We start from the raw sequence: 24,806 nt of genomic DNA on the forward strand, positions 1-24,806 counted from the left end.
CCCCCGCGGCCCAACGGTCGCGGCGCCCCCGTTACCGCGGCAACCGTAAGCGGCGGCCCACATCGCCCCAAGCCGGCTCCCTATTGGCCAGACGCGGCGGCGGAGGGGGCGGGCCCGCAGGGAGAGGAGCGCCGCGGTTGGGCAGAGGGGGCACGTGGGAGGACGGGGCGGTTCCCGCGGAGACCCGGCGCGGCGCCGCCGGGCCAGCGGAGGGCGGAGCTCGCCGCGCGGGGAGCGCGGCCCCCACCGCTCCACTGAGGGAAGGCGGGAACGCTTTCCTTACTCTGACTGGGGGGGGGGAGGGGAGTATTTAATTCAGCGCTTTTAAGGCAAATAAACCTATTTTTCCTACTTAAATCTCAAAAAGGGACAGATCGGTGTTGCTGAACTGTCACCAGGAAGACCGAGGTCGTGGCGAAAGCACGAGGCAGCGGGGCTGCGCCTGTCCTTACCTCTGGCGTCTCTCTTGTGCACAGGCTCTTTCGCTGGATGATCGTGTAATCCAGTGCTGAACTTTCGGGACAACAGGGAGTAGCCGTAAAGTATGAATATTTTATTTAACAATAAGCATCGGAGGCATTATTTAGAACTGCGTAACAAAAGACCAGCCTTGCCCCGAGTTCGGATTTAAAAAATCATTTCTACCACATAAAGAGTAGCTTTGGACTGAGTTCACATCACCTTTGAAAGTAGTTTTAAAAAAAATTCTAATCGTTATTGTTGAAAGTAAATATGCTGAATTAAGAAAAAACTATGTGTGTGGGTGCATATATACATACATGTTAAACAGTGCTTCTAAAATTATAGTCACACTTACCTGATTTTCATCCATGAGTTACCATGAGTTCTCATGCACTGATGCATTACCAGCATCACTAATAAAGAACATAAAGATTTCAAGTAATCCTTCACTGATCTCTAGCTGATTTATTATAGGGAAAAATCCTCTTCATACTCAGTTGTTTTAAGGAACAGAATACTACACTGTATACAGTATTTTAATTTTTTCTTGCAAATTTAGTGCAAAGAATTTTCAGCATGTATTCATAAACCTGTTAAAATACTAGCAATCCATACCATTATACCTTTTTAAAATGCATAAATGCAAAAAAAGTATGATAATTCTTGCTTTTAGACACTTAAAATGAAGACAGCAATCTTTTTGTGGTGAGTTAATAAAATTTCCTTAAGACTAAATTCCAGAGAAGCTGTACATAATGTTATTTAGTGCTAAAAATCTACAATACATTTTTCAAGTATAAGATACTGAAATATTATTGCCAATAAATAGTTGTGCTGTAGTCAAAGCCACGGTTCATTTGTTGAATCATTCACATCTCAACATGTTAGGATTTAGTTTTTCACTGAGTTTATGTATTAAAATAGCTAACTCTTCTGTTGCTTGCGACTTATCCTCCAAAAGTTCATAGCGAAGACTGGAGATATCTTGTTTGATTTCCTTTAATTCACCTGTATTAATCATTGAAAGAAATACTTGTTAGCAAAGTTTGGTTTACGTTCATTAAATAATGTTCTGTCAAGTAACATCAGTGAATATTTCAGAATTATTTCCTGCTCATCCAAAATGTTCATGAGAGCAGGTGCAGGAGTGGGGCAGGAGGCTTTACTTCTTCACTCGACAAGTGAGCCTGTGTGCACCCCTGGTTGTACCAAAGGTATTTTCATAATCCAACAAACTCTACTGATGTGCTTCACACATACACAGAACATCAAAGATTCACAAAGCTCTTTATATCGATTAATGAATTAATCACAGCAACACTGCTGAGCAGCTGGTAAATATTAGTATTCCCCCCACCCCCCAGCTTTTAGAGAGAAAAAGCAAAAAGATTTTTTTCTGAAGTGATATGCTAAGATCACACAGGAAAAGTGAGGCAGAGCTGGCAATAAAACTCACAGCTTCTGAGTCTCTCTCCTCTTCCTTAACAATATCCTTTGAATTAGAAAAAGTCAACCAATTTAATATTATGTTACAATTTGACGCAAATACCAACACCCCATCTAAATGGGAACCACCTTAGTCAGGAAACAATTGTCAAGGCCAGGATTATAACAAGCAACAGCATGTTTTTCATTACAGGATGTTCCATTCAAGAATAGAAGGGTTTTTTTTAATATTCAAATACTATTCTTCTAAGAAGTGCAAGGCCTATTAATTCTTACATGGTACCCACTGCAGGAAATTGCTTGTCATGTATGAAATAAAAGAGTACAAAAGAATACCTAAGTTCTCCATGTGATGCAAAACAGGGAAAAATCCCTAAACTCATGATTAAAATAGCTGCAATATATAATAATGGAAGAGAGTTTTCTATTTATAGCAGACTTCAAAAGTTGTATCTTCAAAGCCCAGATATCTCAGGTACCAATGAGACTGGCAAAATGCTGTATCTTTGCTTTGCAGCTTAGACTGAGGTTCAGGGGTTAGCAGACTTGCCCAAAGTGGATTTGCCTCTAGGAAAATCATGATGTACATCATGATTCTTCTGCACATTAACTGTCTTACTCATGTAAACCTGTGTATGTAAATACCTGAACAGACATCAGGGCATTGGGAAGACCTGAACTCCACAGGTATTTTATTGGTGAGAAAACACACTCTTTTAATCGCTCTGTAGGTGAGTCCCCCATCATAGAGCAGAAATAGAAGAAAAGCGATGGGAGTTCTGCAGAGAGTGGCAGAGGGGCATGCTGCGGGCAAGACATGTGCAGGACTGTCTTTCCCCATTATTTAACTTTGAGAAGCTTCTCTGCTTCTGTCACTCATGAGCTCGGCTCGGCACAGCCATATAAGATGGGGAAGAGTCAAAATGACAGTCACTGCACAATGCTGCCTTTTGAAGGCACAGAGTTGGTTTTAATTTACATCCTAATTTCTTGTCTGCTCCCAGCTTCTTGCTGCAGAGAGTTATGGTTAAACAGGGAAACACTGACAAGCAAAGCAAAAGCCATGCAGCCTCAGCTGAGAGAACAGCCCTTCAGGGCCCCTCATGTCATATGTGGACACAGTCTCTTGCTCCCTCCATGCCAGTAAAAGCTGTTCTGATCCCAAGCTGTTCACCACTGCACACCAGTTGAAGAGCACAAGCCTGCCCATAGAGTGGTCTGGTAAGTGTTCCCCAATCCAACACAGGGAAACCCAGCTAAACTAGCCCAGACCAGAACCACCTGGGCAAAACAGGTATGTTTTGCTGGTAGTGGTCATGTGGATTTCTTACTGGTTGGACCAGGAAGGTTATGACCTCCAGCTTATGGGGAACAAAAATATTGCTGGGGTGGTTACTTATATCTTCAAAGAGCAGAGCTAGCCCTGGAAATAACATTAGTCTATAGCCTGATCATCTTTCCCTAGAGGGCAGAGTGCTGTGCTCATCCCGACTACTTTATTCGGAAACTTGCCCAGAGCTCATGAGGTTCTTTTTTAGCCCCCAGGCCTGCATCTCATTCCTGGAAGGCAGGAGAAAGGAGGACAGTGTGCGCCTGAGTCTTACCCAACTGGGAGTCAGGGTGTGTGCCTGGTGCATGCCCCCCTCACACTGCTACCATGCAAGTTCCTGAGGCCCCACAGCTCAGACACAGACGTGAAGCTCAGATCCATCATTTCGCCGAAGATCTCTGGTCTTGCACTAAAACAGTGGCTACAGTTCATGTTTTTCCTCACCATACAGCTAACACTATGCAGGTTTTTAAATTATGTGCAACTTCATAGATGAAGATTCCCCATAACTTCATGAATGAAAGGAATCCAAGTAGTTCATGGCATGAAGTAGTAAATTGTCTGTTCAGTTGAATGAGACAGAGAGAAAGATAGCCCTACAGCTCTGACTAGGACTCTAGAAGTCTGAATACAGTTAGTGGCTTCTTCACAAATTTCCTCTGTAACTCTAGGCAAGTCATGGCTGTGTCCCAATTTTCCATCAATGGGGCCCATAGTACTTCTTAGTTCTAACTCTTTTGCCCTACTTGTCCATTTTTTTGTCACAGACATGCCTTCCTTACTGTCTATTTAAGTTCAGTACACTCAGTTCAGTGCACTTAAAGTAGAATGAAACCCTCATTTTAACTGAAGCCTCCATGCACCACTGCAATACCAATTCCTAATACAGCGTGGCAAAAATTGTCTCTGAATGTTACAACTACAGTGTCTCTTACCTTCATTTACTTCATCATTTTCTTTGTCCACTTGTGCTTTCAAAACATAACGTTTTATCAGTCTCTTCATTATTTGCTGCCAGATTAAAACAGTTATACGATCAGGTAAGCATATATAATGAACCTCTACTCACTTTTGTTTATTAACTGTATTTCTCACTTCCTTGTAAGCAAAAGAATGAGCAGCCCTAGAGCAAGCAGTTGTCTTATATGGGCTTTTTTGGTGGCATGCAGATATTCAGCATTACAACAAAGCATCTTTCTCATCCAGTTACCTCTTATTTACAGAATATCACCATTGCTTGCAGAGAACATGGACAATATGGAAATGTTGAATGTAATTTCATTTTTTTTTAATGCAGTGTAACAGGTGGAAACAAGAAAGTTTGGCTTAGTGTGAACAGTTAGCTTTTTCAGAAGTCACCAGATGTGCCACCAGGGGTTTATAGGCTACAGGGTGTGCAAACCCAATCTTATGGATGTAACTGTACTATCTACATCATTATCAATGTAAAATTATAATGGTGAAAAAAAAACCTGTATTTTGTCTAGCACTTTTCTGCCATGATCTAGATTTCCTTAGCACTTATGCAGCCACTTGTATGGTGACATTGAGTAACTTATGCAACACAACTTTTAACTAAACAAAGCCCTGCAGACACCAAGTTACACCTAATAAATGGTGCTTGATCTGTTGTAGTTATTTTGATCAAGAACGAGCTCTAGGTAATAAAGTATGCTGCAGCTTTTCTGAGTATTAGTTGTGTCTATCCTTTCCTGGCATAGGCTTCTCTGCCTTTACTGCAGTATAAGTACTCTGAAAAGGGCTGCTTAGAGAGGTTATGGTATCTCCATCCCTAGAGATTTTCAGAACTTGAGTGGACCAGGCCCTGGACATCCTGACCTGACTTAGAGCAGGAGGTTGGACTAGATGATTCTCAGGGGTCCCTTCCAACCTAAATATTCTATGACTCTATGAAATAAAAGTGTATGAAATAATTACTCATCTTATGTGAGGAGTAATTTATATATATATATATGTAAAAATATATCTACTTTCACACACTTCCATTACTCAGCAGTGGCCAGTGTACATACTCACCTGATACCGTGTTGGCTGATTGAGAATACTGTTAAAACTGTGTGATTCAAAAACTCTGGAGTTCGACTGAGTGAAAAGGTTTAACTAGGAAACAATAAAACAAAATTAAAGCACTTTATGGAATTCACAGTTAAAACTCAGCTGCTTTCTTTTTTCTTGGAGATGTTTCTATATTCACTATTTCAGAATCTTATTTTCAAAAAACCACTGATTGCCTTGACTTTTTTTTTTTAATACTGATCATTTTAGCCATCCTGTTCACAGCATAACTTCAAAGCAATTGTGCTCACACAGTTGAGAAGATGTTATGACTTGAAGGCAGGAATGAATGGCCAGAGCAAGGAGAGACTCCCTAAAGTGGCTTTGGCAAAGCGTTATTGTGGAACTGCACCCTTAGGCATATGTTTAACTACGGGAACCCTCGAAACCACTTCTACTCAGTTCAAAGTAGCTGCAAAGGTGTTCTTCTAAAGCATAGTTTTCAGGAATAGTAATACCTTTAGAAAATTGGTCACTGCTCAATTATCAGAGGATCAGCAGATTCCACCACAAAGGCATCAGATACCCCTCCTCCCCCAAATATAAGATTTTTGTAGCAATGGGATAAAAACAGAAGGGGAAAAAAAAGCCTTGAACAAGATGGCTTTGTGACTAATGCACAAGGTTTGTTATTACCAAATCAGTGGCCTGATTCTTCTCTTAGATACACCGGTGAGAGTGAAGTAAAAATGCGTATCCATAGGAGAAGGCTCAAATCCCTAATCTGTATTTGTCATTAATTTTCTGTATGACTAATTAAAGTCACTGAACCAGTAACACCTGACCTCTGATGGGGCAAGAGAATGACTTGAAGTCATCCTGCACCTGTACAGTAAGTGTAATGCTTTCAGTGTCACATATACTGTGCATATATTCTGCAGAGAGCCTGTGCACAGACAAGTCCCTGTCACTGGTTAAGAAAACTGGGTCAGGAGCGTGCTACTTGTGCTTCCTCCAGATTGTCCTCTTTCCTGTGGGCAGTGAGACGTCAGCTCAGCCACCATTTTTCTTAGGGAGTGGGCCAGGATTTATCTTTGTGCACAGTGTAATGCACAGTGCGTCAGCCCAGCTTGGCTCAGGAAAGGCTGCAGGGAACAAAAGGATGTTCCAGGGATATACCTTGCCTTTCCCAGAAAAAAAGAATTTGGTTCGTAGTTCAAGAAAACTAGCTCCACCTCACCTGTCTCAGCAGTGTCTCAAACATGATTTTCATTTTTTAGTGACTTACACTCTAAGCTGCTGCCGTATGATATATCAGAAGAACTAAGTGTTTTGTTATAAAAGTGTATCTTTAGGGTGTTGGGTTTTTTTGGTCGTTTTTGATGTTTTTTTAAATACTTTTGGTCTTTAGCATTCCAAGTGGAGCAGTTAGTAGTAGCAGTAGTGCTCCTAGCTCAACTGATTAAAACTGCCATTTTAAAAAATATGTATCTACTTTCACTATCTAGAGAAAACTGGAGAAAATATTGTCTTTATTAAAGGTTCAGGAGCCCAAAACAACTGTCCTAGGCTCCAGAGATCTTCCCAAAAAAAAAAAAAAAAAAAAGGAAAGAGTTGACATTTCTGATATTTTATGGTAAAACAAATCAAAAATGCTTTTCAAAATATTTTTGGTTTTGGTCTTTGTAAAATACAAGGCCTTGAGGCTAATTTATAAAAAGAAACCCACGTGCATCCTCTTTAACCTGTTTGTGCCCCACTTTCCCATCAACAAAACAGGAGAAATTGTTATCTAATTCTCACTAGGGTGTTGTGACACTGCATTCATTAATATTTGCACAGAACATTTAGATACCCCAATTTAGAATGTTATCTAAATATGTTATCTAAACGCTAGAGATTATAATTACCAATTCCCTCTCCTCCTGCTCTCCTCTGCTGAGAACATAGTTTTTGATAGTAGGGAGTGAAATACCATCCCGACCACACTTCATCCATTGCCTGTTCTGGTGAAAGGAAAAGCTAGCTCTCCATATTCCCAGTTGTTATCCATGAAATAAAACTGTATGGTGACATCTCTCTAGTGGAGGCTGAAAGCTTCCTTGTTCAATATTTAGGTCATTCCATGTGGGAATTACTTGCATCTTTGATTACTCAGTTATTTTTGTTATAACTGTGCTTTTCCATATGACAATATGAATTAAAGATCCACAAATATAAATGCCTAACTAATTACCCTACTATCATCAGAAGTACAAATTATCCCCTACAATGTAAAGAAAAACAGAATGCTGAGATGGAAAAATACCTCATTACTACAATTAAAAGATTTTAGTACCTACCCTCGATTTGGAATTGCCCATTCCCATTTCAATATCCTTCTGCAGCCGTCTCCTCCTGCACTTAGAAAAGTTAATGATCCTCATGATGAAATAGAAAAAAGATTTGGGGCTTGGTACAAGACTGAACGGTGGAGGTAATGTTTTTCCATCATCAAAATATGATAACCAGAGTTTAGAACGAGCAAATTTCCATTCTACATCACTGTCGTCCTGTGTTAAGATACAAAACAGGTATGTGCTTTGTTTTCATGATACGCAAAACTTCTTCCAAATGAAACATCTTTTAAATATCTAATATTTTTCTTATACACAGCAATGTTACTTACTTGCAAATAAAACTCCTAGTAGTTCAGCAAAAATGCAACTGCTTTATCGAATCCACTTTAACTAAAATTCAGCTGTGTCTCTTTATGTCAACATCTCATTACTGGTACTTAGTTCAAGTATGTAAACAATTTAAACGAGTTATTTTTGCACAGAGTGAAAGCTAATATATTAACTCTCTGCTATTTATAGTGAAACTTTTTTAAAAAGTCTTGTTTTTTCTTTAAATTGGTTACATGATTGTCGTACTCATGCAAACAAAGTAATTGTATTGGCTTCTAGGCATGCACAGTTTTTTACATAACTATGAACACTAATTGTGACTTATAAAGGACTACATAAAATATCAAATTTGTTTTCATGAAGAAATCCTGTTAAAAACTGACAAACTGATTTTGTCCTGATACATTCTTACCAAAGTTTTGTAAGTCTGGACTTGATTTATTCCAAAAGTGAAAAAGTTGGCTTAGTGAAACTGTTTTTCTCTTGCTGAATTCCCTGAAGTTTCCCAGAAGCCACTGAAAGTATTGTAAATGACACATCCATCTGTACACTACCTGTTAGATTTGTTTTTTTTTTTTTCCCTGCTGGGAACAGTGCTTGTGTGTGCATGTGAATGTAGTACTCTGAATAACATCAGAATTTATGGTCTGGAAGACTGGCATTATAAATATATTTTTATTTTCATTTCAGCAATTTCAATTTTATTTTTAAAAGCAGATGTCTTCTCTACTTCAAAGTTTCTGAGTTTTTTTATTGTAGTTGGGTGCTAAATACCCTAATTTAATTAAATAACTTTAAAAATGAAGATACTTTATCAGCAAAATGAAATTCAAATAAAACATATCTCTTTTGATGAGCAATGCAGCCAATCACTGCGTGTGAACTTCAGTCATTAATCCACTGAGCCACCTGGCAGATTTGGAGAACTACCACTATTGTGTTTTCAGGGCACACAACAAAGTTCAGCTAAGCCGAGAATCAAATTTTAATATTGCACCTAAAGTAGAAGAAAAGTACGTGCTTCATAACTAAGCTTGTGAGCATTGCAAAGTGTGACTCAGTCACAACAATTATGTGAACAGATGCCTACAACATATTGCAAGTACAGTACCTAAATGTAGAAAAGTGTGTACAGTAGTGGCACATGAACATAAGTGTCCAACTCCTCCATGTTTAGTTAAAAAGTTTAAGGACTGGAAATGCAAACCAGGTTTCCATTAAAAAATGCATCAAAATACATTTAATCCATATCCTAATGACCTATCCAAAGACTGAAGTGTACTCAATTAAGAAAACATGCAATTAGCATCCTAAAGAAACTGGGAATGAACTAGTCATAGTCTAAAATGTTGTGCCAAGTAACTTTTTTTTATACTTCATAGCAGTCTTCATTTGAATGTTAGTTTTGCTTGTAAAATCTCTGGATGGATGGCATTTCCTTAGATGTGTACACCTGGCACAAGATAAACTACCTGTTCAGATCCTGTAAGGTTCTGTATCTTGGCTGGGTTGCGAGATAAAGACAGTCTTAGAACATAGTATTTTTTGTCGTCTCCTTCACTAAGGTAGTCCCTTGACTGTACTTTTGCATATCAAGATATGCTCATTAAAAGAATTCTTAATAATTCTGCCCTTTTCCAATGTAACAAAAGAGAACAACTTGAGAGCAGAGCCATACCTCAATTTCTTGATATGAACTGTTGATCATAGCAATCAGCATGTTGAGCAGAACTACAACCATTGTTACATTGTATATGCCGTAAAGAACATAACCAATGTTCTCTATGAATTTATGATCGTATTTGAGGACAACAGAGGTTACTTCAGACAAGCCAAATATTGACCAAAATAAAGTCTTGAAACTTTCTTCCACTCTGTATGAAAAGAGAGGAAAGCATTATTACTAGCTACACAAATAAATACATAAGCTGTGCTTAGAACAAATGATAAACAATCTCCAGTAATTTGTCCGTGACCCAAGGTTGTAGAGATTTTAATTTAGGCATTGATCAAAATAACAACACGCAAGAAAATGTGTTCACAGACTGCTTGAATTCTCCACTGTGCTCCAATACTTCACGCATAATATAGCTGAAATACTGGTAAAGCATGCAAAATTCATTCAGTTACTCAAAAATACTTGTCAAAGACTGAAAGCTCAATAGAAAAAGGAACTAGAAGGCTATCACATTTCCAGGTTTTGAGATGAAACATATTCTCATTATTTTCCAGTCTAATTCTGTAGGGGGCAGACTCTCCCTATCCTAAGAAAGCTAAAAATGGGGCTGGAGGGAGGAAAACTGCTGCACTCCTTTCACTGAGTTCCTGAATAAACCTTCCATGAGGAAGAGCACATCCAAAATCAGGTAGCAGCAGGTTCAGCAACAGAACTGGTAAACCGAACAGATTTCATGGCATTTGTTGAAGACCACTGTTGCAATCACAGTGGGAAGAGGGCACTTCAGTAGGAGGCAGGCACCTAAATACCCCTGAGGCTCTGGGTCCAGGACGGGCTGACTTCTGAGGAAGGGAGCTGCAAGGCCTCTCCGACAGCTGTCTGACCGCCTGTTTCAGACCTTCGGGGCATTTGACAGTGGATCTTCTTCACACTGCCCTTCCTCTTCCAACCCACGGAAAACTGACCCCATGAAGGTTTTCATGAAGGGAAAGGAAAATGATTACAGCGATATGGCACCAGGGAGCCTTCTGATTTTCACGACAAAGCGACTGTTGTTTCCACAGCGCACAGGTCTGATGCCTGTCTGATTCGTTGAGTGGAGAGACAGACCTCTGCCACCGAGATCAAGGGGCAGACTGCAGAGCTTGGCTTTCTGGCAGCGTAACATTGCTACAGGTTGGCTTATCACGCAGCGAGGACGCAGCTCACTGCAAAGCTCTACCCTACACCTCACCAGTAGGCAGGCTAAAGAATGGAAGCTAAGAGATGTAGAAATTCAATAAAAAGCTTGATCCTACTTTAAAAATGTACCTTCCATTGTACACCCCATTGGACAGAATTTATTGGAAATAACTTCTTTGTGTTGCTAAAAGGTGAACTAACAGACATTCATGACTGTATTTTAATAAGTATCCAAAATAAGCCAGTACACATATCTTGAGTTACCTGTTTTAATGTTGATAAATAATTTTAAGTCTGAATAATATAGGAATGGGTGTATTGTCTAGTAAAATAACACTACTGTTTAAGCAATGAATAAGTATTAAAATATTATCCATATTCAACACCTGGTACCAGAAACCGTAACATAAATATCATTATATCTCATTATTTATCTACAGGAAAGACAATGAGAAAGAATAAGTGTAAAAAATCATGTCAAATTAAGGAAAAGTCATGGAATCAAATACATGAAAACACTGCAGTTTTTATAGAAGTTCAGTCTTGTGTAGAAAGATGGGAGAAAGAGAAAAGTTCTGAATTTCACCAACCTGTGGAACTACCTCTGGTTTGGAATGTCCTAAATATTTACCAGTTCCAACATCACTTTGTTTCAGGAAGTAAAAAATGGAAATCAGACAGGAACTTCAGAGGAGATGATGGCAAGCAATCTAATTGCACAAGATGCAATTTCCAGCCAGTGTTCTTTTGCACTCACGTAACTATCAGTAATAAGCAGTTATCATGCAGACTGTAAACCTCATCCAAAAGAGTCCAATGCAATTCATAGATTTGTTTCAGTACTGATCTAAGAAAGACCCATCATCTACAGAATTGCTAACTTCACTTCTTGAAAGATTAAAGTGTCATTTGGAGGCCTATTATTGACACCTAGGCTAAATCCCTCTCTGTGTATCAATTAGGTCTGACAGAGCACAGTTCAAGACTGTAATTCTGCTGGTTGATATGTGAAAATACAATGCAGGGGAAATCACTAACATCTTGCAGCTGGCTGTCCGCAAGCTTGTATAATTACCATGATATAGAGGTAAAATTATTTTAATGGAAGCATCCTTTATGTACATAGGATAGAACTGGGCTTTTGTATTCTGCTTTCTAAGGCTCTGAGATACCTGATTTCTCAACAACTTCAACAGCCTTCGGTTATATTAATGCTAGGAAAGAGCATGCAATACCTCACAGGCTTTTTTACCTCTGTGGAAAACTGAAAGTTTCATATTTCCTTTTGCTTTAACATAGCTTCATACTTACGTTGTAAAGGCCGGGTTTAGTTTAGCTCCCAGGTAGTAGGAATACAGTATGAACATTCCAATCATAAAGGCAAGAAACACCATAATAAAAAGGACCATAAACTTGAAAATGTCCTTAACAGTCCTTCCAAGTGAAATCTGCAAGGGCCCAAAACTCTCATTTGCAGGCAGGATATATGCAATTCGAGAAAAGCTAAGCACGACAGCAATTGCATAAAGGCCTTCAGATATTATCTGAGGATCAGATGGCAGCCATTTATCTCTAGCTGGAAGATATGAAATACAGACATAAATATAAAGAGTTACTCATTTATCACAATGTTTAAAAATAAGTCTTGATAGGATTTGTCATGAACATGTCTGAAACTAGTTGAGACAAATATTTGGGGAGTCTAGTAGCTGCTACTCTATAGTTACTATTCTATTCCTATTTCATTTAAGTCACAAATGATGAATGTAAATTGCATTACCTTTTGCTAGAAGAAAAATTATACTTGCTTCAAGATGAAAGTCTCTTCTACAATGTGTGCTTTAACCTGAACTATGTAACAATAAATATTTTCTTACTGTCTTTTGTAACATGACCATTTGATTAGCTCTCTTAATACACACTGGCTAAAGCCAATAATTAACTCATGTTTTGGGGTTTATTAGTGGACAGTTAACAGTATTAGTTGAGGAACAATTCAATTTGTTAATTATATGAAGCTTTTGCCATTGTTACAAATTCAGGATATAAACTGGACCCCACTGAGGTCATGGGTATTTTTTCCATTGACCTCAATGGGAACAGGATCATGATTTTCACTTACAGCATGTTCAGAAATAATAGAGTTAATAAAGAATTTATAGAGTTTATATATAATGTGAGTTAATGCACCTTCATAGCAAAACACCACTGAATTAAAATGTGCTTGATACCAAAATAATATACGTACAAAAATAATATATATGTACAAATTCAGATTGATTATATACCAATTAAAGTAATAAAATCAAGTTCATTACTGTAATATATTGAAGTTCATAAAGTATGCTACAAGTATACTGTCAGCAGCAAATACAGGTCCTTGTTGGTAGAAATAGAAATTCTTTATGTTGCAAATAGAAATTCTTTACACCTTTAATTACAATTTAGTACTTCTATTCTATCTGAACAGGACTTTACTGGGTCCAAGTTTGGTATAAGCCTCTTCCTTAATCATAAAATGTTGATAGACCTTTAGGAATACAAATGATTCTACTGAACCAAACAAAAAAAAAGAATTCACATCAAAACTGTATTTGTTGTGTGTTAAGTCAAGAATAGAATATAGCTTGGAAGTGTTTATAATACAAAAAGTCAAATTCAGCTTTGGTATAAACAGTTCGGAAAGACAGATGAATTGTGTACATTTGAATTGATTTTGTCCTTACCTATTGTTTGGTTTTAATATATTGGCAAACTTGTTTATCAAATTAGCATAACAAGTATTGTTTAAATAGCAGAGAAAAAAAATGGAGGTAGAAACCATTAGATATTGCTATGAACACAAACACATGCAAATACTCATTTTAGGGCTAAAAAATGCTAGTGCATTTCACAGTTCAAACGGATGCCAACCAGATTTTCTATTTTAAGATCTGTGTTGCAGAAAAATTAAACTCACCGTAAGTAAAATATTCTATTTCTGGTGGAAGTGTGACTTCAGAGAGATCACTCTCCTCAATGTAGTTGTCCACATATTGTTGTGCTTTTGTGGCCTGCAGAAATGCTAGAAGCCTCGCTGTGAAAGCAGCAATGAAAATGGACAGCATCCCAAAATCCAAAACATTCCATAACTGCAAAATATATTCCCTGGGTCCTTCCAGCCAAAGCTCTTTGCATTCTGACCACATCATACCTGCAACAAGAAATGAAAAAACATAGCAACGTTGGCCACACTCTTTTCATTTATCTCTGCATTCTCTCATTGCGTGAAACCAAGCAGTACAAGTAGAGCAGAAATTCACTTATTTGCAGTGTCACAGAGTTGTCATACACCTTGAATATGGCTGTCTTGGTTTTAACAGGGTTGATCAAATTGCAAGATCTTAATCAATACACCAGGATAAAGTTCAGCCATCTCCATACTGTATAACGTAGTACCACAACTTTGTAATGCACATGCATATGCAATGAAAGCAAAAGCCTAACAACATGCTGTGTTTCTAAAGAAGGAAAAATTGTAAATGTGGAAAAAAGAACTCCTTACTTATTTTATCATTTACATTCACATAACACTTCTTAATCAAAAGGGTTAATTGTTACAGAAAGGTACAACAACTCACAACTGTATAGATGACAAAATAAAAATGCCAAAATTATAATACTGGTTCTCCACTTCATAGAGTAAGATGCTTTTCAGCATGGAAAGTGGAATTCAGCTACTGTAACTCAACTTTCTTATTCAGACTTCTCCTCAGAGATTCATTCATGTGGAATTAGTCCAGACCACAATCTCATCATAACTTAGAGATGTAATTGTTGAGAATCATGATATTTGCTTACTCCAAAAGGTTTGTGAGGGAAAAAAGAGAGAAATATTTTTTTCTTGTTTCCCTGCAGGGATAATGCAAAGGGGTTCTGCTCTGAACAGGCTTGAGCCACAGACTCTCCGATCTAAATTGTAATTTTGCTGTCATCCCAAGCGTATGCACAGCAGCCATGCACTGGATTTGCTTGGGCTGGTCGGCTCTTGAGGGCCAAAGAAATTTCTCACAGTGACCGAGTCCCAGAGACCACCAAAATCACAAGCCTTGCCTTCCAAATAAAGAGGCTGTTCCCCACCAGCATATGCGGGAACTACCCAAAAGGCAGCATATACAAGGGATACTCAGCTCCCTACCCTAATGTAGTTTAGGATTAAACAGTGCTTAAACCAGGAAACACAGATGATTCAAAAGACAGGGTGAGGCACCTTCATGTAACAGCCAGAGTAATAATTCCTTTCTATTCTGCAGCTAGTAAAATCTGAGAATGCTACATTATCATGTGGCTAATTGACATTTTCCTACCTAAACAGGGCACCTGACTTGGATGAAAAACTAGAAGACAGCATTTTCTGCCATACATAGTTTCAAACAGGCTGGCAGCTGACCAGGTTTGGGATTAGGGGTGGGGGGCAGCACACGGGGCTGAGTAATGGAACAGACTCATTAGCCCCTGGACACTGATGGAAACTGATTTCTCCTGAATGCTACGTAAGCAGTACTGCCACATGAGCACTACCACGCTAACGCAGCAACACCAAGCAGTGGGACCTCCTGGCCTTCTGGCACAGAGCAGAGCAGGCCTCCTGGTCCTGTTTAAGAACACCACTTCAGCAAAGCGTGATTTCTGTAGTGCTCCCGTCAGCAAACCTATGTTCCTGCCGCAAGTGCCAGAATTACTGAACTGCTCAGCAGTGTCATTGCAAATCAACAAGACTTACTACACCATGAAACAGCCTTCTTCCTCTGAAGAAAATGCTTGACCATTTTACTCCTGCAGGCTACGACTTTTTTAAAACTTTTGACTGTCAAATGATATTGAAGCTGTAAAGAAACAACTGGCACCAACAGCACCCTTTTCCAGGCCCCCTTCCAGCCACTGATTAGCCCTTCCTCCCTTCTTTTGGAGCAACAGTCAGCAGGACTCCTGCCCTCACTCCCCACACCTCCCTTGCCCTGCTCTGCTCCAGTTCAGAAAAAATGGCCTCAAGCCTCATCTGTGCCAGGGTCAATGCCGCAGAGGCTTCCTTATTCTTGCCTGGGGGCTGCTCTGCACCCCAGGTATAAAGCAGTCCAGCCACTCCTTTTATGCCCCCAACCTGCTTTTACCCCATGCTGCAAGAGGGCTCAGCATAGAGATGCTTTCACTAGTTTTCAGGTACTAATCTGCCCTGAGTGTTTATTTCTACCATGCAGCAGCTGCAGGGAAGGTTTTGGCCCCAGGCTTCTCCTTTCTTTTTGAATTTCTGCCTTCAGGAAAACAGTTGACATAGAGATGAAGGGGCAATATACCTACCAAGCACCCATACCATGATCAGCATTTCTGTCCAGGTGAACTGGGTAGTCTTCACTCTAAAGATCTGCTTAGGGTAATCAGTAACAGTGACATTTGGTAGTGTTGTTATGCCTTCGAATCTGTCTGAAGCATTGAACACCAGCAGGCCTAGGAAAATAATGAAGGATGCTGCATGTGCCACAAATTTCATAAATGGGCTTCGAAGAATTCTCCCAAGCTGTGAAGGCAGAATGAAAGCAGTCACTCATCTTTCTCACAGAAACAGAAACTCTCTTTCATCAAGCATTTCAGAAGCCTAAAGAGGCACTCAGAGCTCAGGACAGTCAGAAACAAAAACTTTTACTCTCTACTTAAGGATATTAAGGACAATGAAGTGCCATGCTGTACCATTCCCGACAGAAGCCTCCCAAAGTCAGCCCTATGGGGTATGTCATCCTGTTCGGGAGTGTTCATGCTATTCCATAAACTCTAGATGGCAATGTTTGCAGGGAAATACTCCAAGGAATTACAAACATACACAGTGGCAGTGACCAGAACGGGTCCGATCTAATGCTCACATATGCCAGCGGGGGACTGAAGCAAGCCAAGGGGAAAACAAACAAACAAAGCCCCTAAATACCAAAATGCTTTCCATACCAACAAGAAAGTGCTATTAGTTTGTCTGTGACTACAGTCTAGCTCTGGGAAAAACTACAGACTCATCTCCTCATCGCTGGCTACCGTATTGCAACCACAAAACATATGTTCATAGCAAAAGTCCTAAATGAACAACCTTTAAATGTGTACTTAAACCAACGAGGACTATTGCATTGCAATGACATAAGGAGGACAAGATTAGAAATTTTACTATTTTCAAATAAATTCAGCTGCTTTCATTCACATCTGTACCTCTACATTTGCAGAGGCAGCCTTTCAGCAGAGGGGAGCAGCTGGCCTCCAGGAGACCACACTGGAAAGAGCAATGGGACTGTTGCTGCTACTCCCCGTATAAGAAAGGAGTCTGTGATCCCATCAGTACCAGCCTCAGCCCTGCAGGCAGTGTTGAAAGTGCCAGGGCTACAGTCCACCTCTCTGAGGGTAATACTGCCAGCCTCCTTTACCTGTGCAGTGAAGGTCTAACGCTGCCAGTGCTGCCGCAACCTCCCGACCAGTGTACTCAAAGAGTACAAGCATCAGCAAGGCTGCACTGCAGACTGCAGCTTATGCACTGGCTCAAGTACAGAGATGGTACTGTGACTCCCTGCTGGCGCTCTTTGGAGACCTCCGGGAGGGACTGCACATCTGAATTTACTAGTCTCTCCCAGCCTACTTCCCTTTGGAAGGATTAGTACCTTTGGGATACATCCCACTTCTGCACCCTGAGCGTGACTACGCTTGTCCCCTGTCCCTGCACAGGGTGTGACAAGGTAGATGCCAGACAGCTTGCTTTGCCTTAGCTGCTGCACACCGCCTAAGGCAAAAGGTCTCTTTGGCTCCTTCAGCACACAGGGGATCCGCTGCCCTGCACGTAACGGCCAATCTTTATTAATGCCAATATACAGTTCTGTCGGGATGAACTATCACATACGTTACCAATATTATGCAACATCCCCAAATCCCCCGTGAAGTGCAGCATTAGCAGCCGTAACGTGTAAGAAGAAAACAGCTGCATTCAGTAGATGGGGAACTGTAAGGAGCTTTATTTCAAGGAGCGCTTTCTCTGAAGCTGGGGTCAGCTACTCTGGCCAGAGCAGACCAGCACATGCTGAACAGCATTTACTGCCTATGCAAACAGCCTCAGTATCCTTTCCTGCTCCTGACCTTTAGAAAACATTTTGAAATTACAATATCAAACAACTGATCTAAACGTACAGTACTTTTATTTGACATGAGCACTAGGAAAAATATCAGGTGTTTCTGGTACTGGGAATTAAAGCTCAAGGACAAATGTCACTTTTCCATATTAGACACTAGCTAAAAAAAAAAAATTAATATGTTTCTATGACATGGAGCTGTGAGGAATATCTTCACTACTGATAATCACAGAAAGTGTCATTTCAGAGAATAGTCTAAGTAACAATTATACCATTTCATAAAGGTTAATCTTTAAAGTAAATAAATAAATATTTAACGCAGAGAAAACAACAGATTCTCTTGAAATATGTAGGAGATGAGCAAAATCTTATTCCTTTTTGAGGTGAACTACAAAAGTAAAATACAAATCTGAGTGAAACTCAGATTCCTCTGCTGTACAGTTGTTAGGGAAAGAAAATTATAAGACCATATTCAGCACAGAAGTAAATTTACTTAAAATTAAAAAAATAAACTTTAAAAAAACAATGCAACTCAGAGAAATCTTTTTACTTCTTCTGATTTACTAAAGATCTATCAATATGCTGCATTTGCAGATAGCTAACATGTTACAGACTGTAAGGATTTAAAAGAAACTTTTGTTATTTTCATTTTGAGATTGTCAGGGAACGTAGAAGCACCCATTCATTTTTGTGTCATTTAAAAAAGGTAAGTGTTTACAGTTACGCTCTCTTATGAATATATTGTACCACATGGTTGGAAAGCTGTATTTAATTTGATTGCTGTTCTATGGTTCACCTGGTAAAGAGACCTGCTAGCACAGTAATAGCAAATATTTTACTTAGAATTAAATTCTGCATCACTGAAGTGAACAGAGGTTCTAGGGATGGTCTATACAGGAACAGCATCGGATCTTAAGATGCCATCAGAGGAGAATTGTTATAGAACCTCCTGGGGCACTGCATGGTGACTATTAAAAAACCCTCAGTGCTAAAATAAATACAAGAATTCAGTCACATAGCAGAGATTGTGAGGTGAGCCTGATCTCAAGAAATTAAAAAAAAAAAGACTCTCAGAGAAGGACTTTTTCTTTCTTTAAACTTAACAGCAACTTATGTTCCCTCTAATGCTTCATCAGTGTAGTTCCCTCCTTACAATGCAACATAAAACAAATAGCATCATTTGGCTCAAGACTAGAGATCACTAAAAATATGATTATTTAGAAGCAGCAATTTCAGAAGCAGCAAACTAGAGGCACAATACTGCATTTTGGATGCCAGAAATCGAAAAACAGCACCCAGAACAATACAAGATATTTTAATGTGCAATTTATAAAAGTCAGTACCCTGCTACATGGTGCAATCCAATAACCAATGGCTAGAAATGGAAGGCCCAATGCCACAACCAGCACAACCAGACACTTGATAGCTATGGTCTGCTCCCGTAATCCTGAGAGATTTTCATACCAGATAGTCAGTAGCTGTTGCTGACAGTTGGGATGGGCCACAAACTGTAAAGAAAAAGAATGAAAACCAACACATATTATAATTTATAATACAAGTTATATAAATATTGCATACATGACCAGTGAACCTTAACCATCTGGCATTAATTCGGATCTTAATAAGCATGCTTTTCTCCCTTTCCTTTAAAATGAAGGTTAATAAATAAAGAAAAAACTGCTGAGCTGATTAAAAGCAGCACTTTGGGGAGAAGGTTGCACATGTGGACAGCTGTCACTGGGAGAAGCTTTGATGCATCATTAGAACAGTGTCACAGACCCAACCGGGTCCTGTCAGAGTTGAGCTTTAATCCTATCTTGCAACAATTTCTCAGCAAATCAAGCTGATGGAGACTAGAAATCCTGGTCTGACCATAACCCACCTTTAGCCTCTCCCCTTCTCGCACATACTGTTCACAGACTTCCCTGAAATTTGCTGTCGTTTGATTTGATTCTTTTACAAATGTTCCAAATACCTCATTCACCATCTATACATTTTAAGTATAAAAAAAAAAATGAAGCAAAATATAGCTTAGGTGTTTAAATCTCCCTGGAGGCAGAGAGATGGGTACTGAAAGGGTTCTTTATTCTTATATTAGCATCTATTAGGCAAGCTGTAACCTCTATTTGGAATTACTTGGGCTATGAAAAATAGTCAGAAGCCACTTATTACAAACACATTTTTATGTTTTGTGAAAGATAAAACTTATCATTCAGTAATACATAGAAATTACATTTTGTGAATCAGATAAGATGCTCTCACAGTTTTGATGACGTTCCAAGAACCTTATAATAGATTTTTTATTTCATGCTTTGTTATCCTTTACACTAAATACATAGTTTATTTTGCAATAGTTTTGCATTTTCTCTATTCAAAGTTTGTGCCTTTGATACTATCTTAGCTGAAAAATATTAAATGCTCAAATGTGACATTTTCAAAAATCACTTTTCCCTTTTCACTATTTTAAGATTTTAAAAGTTCTTCAGCATACATAGTTATCACTGCACAGTCTCATGCTATTCTTAGACCTCTCTGTGTTTTGACGAGCTGTTAACACCTTAACAGAGGCTCAAATAAAGTTTGAATGGTGTATATTTTACCTAAAAATATAAACATTTCAGGGATTTTTCTAAGCAAGATAATTTTATTTTCAATTAATCTTTTTATGAGACATTTATTTTTGCTGACTGCTTTATATTATTATTTATCAATACTGCTCATTTATTTCTATAGCAGCAGGATTAAAAGACATCAGTCAGAAGTGGGTAAACCACAGGAGTAAGTTTATACAAATATCTGAGTAAATTTCAAATTTCAGTACTTAGTTCTACATTCCTGAGACAATATTCAGGCACTTACGTAAGAATGTTCTGATTATCAGTAGTCTAAGCGTACACAGCTACCACTGATTTCAATTCACTGAATGTCAGGCCATTTTTTTGAATGTTTGACCCTACACCCAAATTTTGGTACTTACTTCTCTTATACTCAGACATGGACACATGAGGGAGGATTTTCAAATATACTTACTCTGTTTTGACCTAACTGCCCCCTACTGAAGTCAACAGTAAAATATCAACTGACCCTAACTGAGCAGAGCCATCATTAAGCATTTCTGTAACTTAAGCGCTTTAAAATCTAAAAAAAAACCCAAATCAGACAAACATCTAGACAAAGAAATAGAGCATTCAAGTGAATTTATCAGGGTTTAATCACAAAAGACAGTCAAACAGAGAAGCAGAGAATGCTCAAGATAAACGCACAATTTTTCCTCAGGCAATTAGTTTTTCCAACACAAACTGCTCCCGAGCCTTTTATAAAGTTTCATTAGTCCCTAGCTTCTGCAGATCTTTTCACGAATGTCAGAAAATTGAAAGGAAGCACTTGTTGAAATGCTTAGATCCTAAATTGAGACACACATTAAGTATCTACTACATATTATTAAACAGACAACTTCCATCTTTCTGATGAACAGCAAGTAGATGCGTGAGTTATCTTCCTAAGTTCAGTAAGATTTCAGCATGGGGACGGGACTATTTCCCAAAATAATTCTGTTATGATAAAAAAAGCTGTGTCCAACTACTGCATTTGTTTTGATATGCTTCAAGCTTTATTCTCCTAAAATCACTGTGGTTGAGTTTGTGGATCCGCAAGTATTGCCATATTTTTAAAGCACTGTTGTATTTCTTCAGGATGAAGTTACTTGCTACATGGATGGAGGAGACTGTACTGCCTCCCCATCGGGACCACATCACATAACCAGGAGCGTGCAGCCCTTGTTGGGTGCTGCTACTGAAGAAACGCAAGGGCTGGGGGAGAACCACGCTACAGCTACGTTCCCTGCCCATTACATTTACAACTCCATTTCTAAATTATTATTATCATACTCATCATTATCACTGTTGCTATACTGTGGCCTGTGAGACTGCCACATCACGAGAGCACGTGGGACATCAGTTAAGCACAAGAATAAAAAGCCTAGTCCTCATCGCAATTCGAAGAAGTTGGTTAACATTCTTGTCAAATTGGTTGACACTTCTAGTAAATTGGAGTAAGGAATTAATGTGTTTTCACAAAAAGGATTTTAAAATAATTCTGAAAACTCCATGTTGGATTAAGAGGGAAATTTTATCAAGTTACTTACACTTAAAAAAAAAAAAAAAGGCAAACCTTGCATACCCATTTTATTATCATTTTTACTCTGCTGAAATCATAATGCAACTATATGCATTGGTGCTTGCCAGGTCCTGCCTGCAAAACAACGTTTTTGTTCCAAAATTCATTAAAAAAGTGCACACAGTAGTACAATAGGGCAGACTTCTTCAAAAAAATCAAATTAAATGGTTGGCAATGGAAACAGGGAACCTTAAATCTCTCAGAAAAAAGAATCTGAAGCTGCTGCATGAGCTTTAAACAGGGAAGCAATCTTCATATTTTAATCTACTTTGCTCCAAAACAAAAGTCCCAAAGTATTTTGGTATGTGATTCATTAGCCAGTTAGATCACATATTAACATAGTTTGTGCCTATAATGGAATGGCAGACAGAAATAAATAAAGATAAAAGTCTGTAAGAAATAACATAAACTTGAACAACATTTTTATCCTTTTAAACAGGCTGTCACCACTGAAGCTTATACAAGAAAAAAACCCACCAGCCTGTCATATTAGAAAGAGACTTTTTTGTGCGTTTGCGTAAACCAGTTGGTTTGTACATTCTGCCATATGCCCCCGCTCTCTTCTTTTGCTAGAATAAATTTTATTCTCAATTCATGCCATCAAATGACAAATCCTGTGGCAAGTTCACTGTAGGCAAAGACACAGGAAAGTCGGTAATTATTTCATATTATGAAGACATATGAAAAAGCAGGCTAGAAACTCCTGGAAAGAGGAGAGAAAAGGAACACCCACATCATTCCTCCCATTTTCAGAAGGAATGAGAAGAAACAGAAGGGAAGTTTTAAGGGAGTTTGCCTAGGGCTATGAATCAGCCCAGGGGCCCACCCGCATCTCTTCCAGAGCTGTGTGCTGGTTTATTCCTCTTGGTCTATCAACAGTACGATCTGAGGCTGAGATGAGCTCTGCCTATGCTATCTCCTTCCGCAAAAAAGGGAGGAGTCAGTGAGTAAACTGCCAATGGTTATGGCAAGTTCTTCTCTGGCAGTAAGCCTAAGAGCTCTTGAGAAGATCTTAGAGATTAATTTAATTGTAGGCAATTGCACTATTTGCACCACTTCCAAGCCCCCACAGCAACTCAAGTCACTTCTCCCATCCCTAAAAGCTCTGAAATTCATCCTTCTCTCTGGCTCTGCTGAAATATTTCAATTTATGCTTTGGTTGTCTTTAATCTCAGCAATTGCAATCTCTTCTCTGGTTGTCTGTTTATCCATCTCTCCCCCTTCATCTCCTCAGAAGACAGTAGTTCGCATCATTTTTCACCTACCAATCACATCATGCGGCAACCTCGTTTCTTTTGCATTTCTCCTCTCTCACCCTGCATTCCATACAGTTTCTCAGTTTTTGCTACATAGGTCTATCTTATTTTATTATCACATTTGTCTAATATTTTACAATCCAATCCAAATCCCGCTGAACAAAAAACATGCATGTAGATTATATCTGGTCACTAAAAAAATCCCAGTTTTATGTACCTACTTTTCAGGGTATACTTGTCTGTAACATTTTAGATGCATTCAATTTGCATTCAGTTCCATGACCATGAACCAAGTCATCAGTTTGTAAATATTTTCCTGTGTGAGTAAGTGATTATAAAGTAACGTTATTTATTCTAACATCCAAATGACTGAGTTTAGACCTAGCAGGAACAGATCCTGGCATATTCTCATATATAAACACACAGCATACAAAGTGAAATGTGAATCTTCTATCCTATCTATTAAAAACTTCAGTGTTTGAAAATTAAATCCTCTTGCTCATTTCATTTGGAAATTCCATTCTGATTTTCATCTGAATAAGAACTGCAGAATTTGGCCCAGTGTCAGCTACTTCTCTGTGATTTTGTTGGCAGCCTAAAGGCATAGTTAACATACAACACAGGAATTAGAAGCACTACTGCAGTAGCAGTTCAGCACAGAGAGACAGACTACTTGTTCTAGATAGTTTTTCTTGGCTTGTAATTCCCTCAGACATTCACTGTTGGGGCTGCAGTTTCACCCTGAACCTTAACTCCAGAATTCATACTCTGCTTACAGGATGGGTTACTTTCTTACGCAGTGCCTCGGGTATTAAATGCAGGAGTTTCATTAGAGTTAAAAGCTGCATTTCCCAAACCAAACTTGTGAGAACAGTAGCTCACTTGTCATATGGTTTTTACTGTCTCCCCTGCGCCAAAGGGCATATCGCTCATGAGCCATTTCATGGAACTGCAGGTCTGTTTGGCTGTACTATCTGTATTGGATCAGTTCACTGTTGCAAGACAACTAACCCAGAAGTGCAGCTAGAAATACTGAAAGCTAAGAAATATGAGCCCCATCCTTGCCTGCTTGCTACAGTCACAGGGTTGAAAGCATCCTGTGTGGAGTTCCCACATCTGAATCTGTTCTGCAGTCAGAGTATTGCTGTACTCTGCAGCAGTTGTAACGGGGCCAGTTTCAGCATCAAAAGACCACCATGGCACAGAAATTTCCCAGCTCCTTCCTTGTCAAACCCTCTGTACTGACCATCTACATGGAACAGCACTTGTACGAATATGAAACAACTCTGCACCGTCTGTTTATTCCCTCCTGCCACAATCATTGCTGTTGTAGGTTCTGAACTCAGGAACTGGAACCAAACCCTTGAGTTTATCTACAAATAACTAATCTCTTGCAGGAGAGGAGAACAAGTTTGCTACATGGAATTGTCTCACACTATGTAGATTTTTGCTATTCTTAAC

The 24,806-nt window shown here is 39.0% G+C and overlaps 1 protein-coding gene across 2 annotated transcripts in view; it reads right to left on the bottom strand.

Annotated features, from left to right (window-relative positions):
* Positions 1-912: 912 nt before the first annotated feature.
* The window catches only part of TRPC3 (transient receptor potential cation channel subfamily C member 3), a 49,508-nt gene continuing 25,614 nt past the window's right edge, over positions 913-24,806 (bottom strand). Inside the window, exons 4-13 of one of the 2 annotated variants that reach the window (XM_067297674.1) lie at positions 19,257-19,421; positions 16,121-16,337; positions 13,743-13,976; positions 12,095-12,359; positions 9,602-9,797; positions 7,597-7,806; positions 5,276-5,359; positions 4,174-4,249; positions 1,919-1,954; positions 1,431-1,470 (exon numbers count right to left, since the gene is read on the bottom strand). In XM_067297674.1, coding sequence (XP_067153775.1) covers positions 1,944-1,954; positions 4,174-4,249; positions 5,276-5,359; positions 7,597-7,806; positions 9,602-9,797; positions 12,095-12,359; positions 13,743-13,976; positions 16,121-16,337; positions 19,257-19,421 — 1,458 coding nt within the window. In that variant the 3' untranslated portion in view covers positions 1,431-1,470; positions 1,919-1,943. Of the gene's footprint in view, positions 1,471-1,918; positions 1,955-4,173; positions 4,250-5,275; positions 5,360-7,596; positions 7,807-9,601; positions 9,798-12,094; positions 12,360-13,742; positions 13,977-16,120; positions 16,338-19,256; positions 19,422-24,806 lie in introns of both variants that reach the window. The other variant, XM_013951750.2, reaches the window with a different exon arrangement.

The sequence above is a fragment of the Apteryx mantelli genome, chromosome 5 (assembly GCF_036417845.1).
Source record: "Apteryx mantelli isolate bAptMan1 chromosome 5, bAptMan1.hap1, whole genome shotgun sequence".
NCBI classification, from domain to species: Eukaryota; Metazoa; Chordata; class Aves; order Apterygiformes; family Apterygidae; genus Apteryx; species Apteryx mantelli.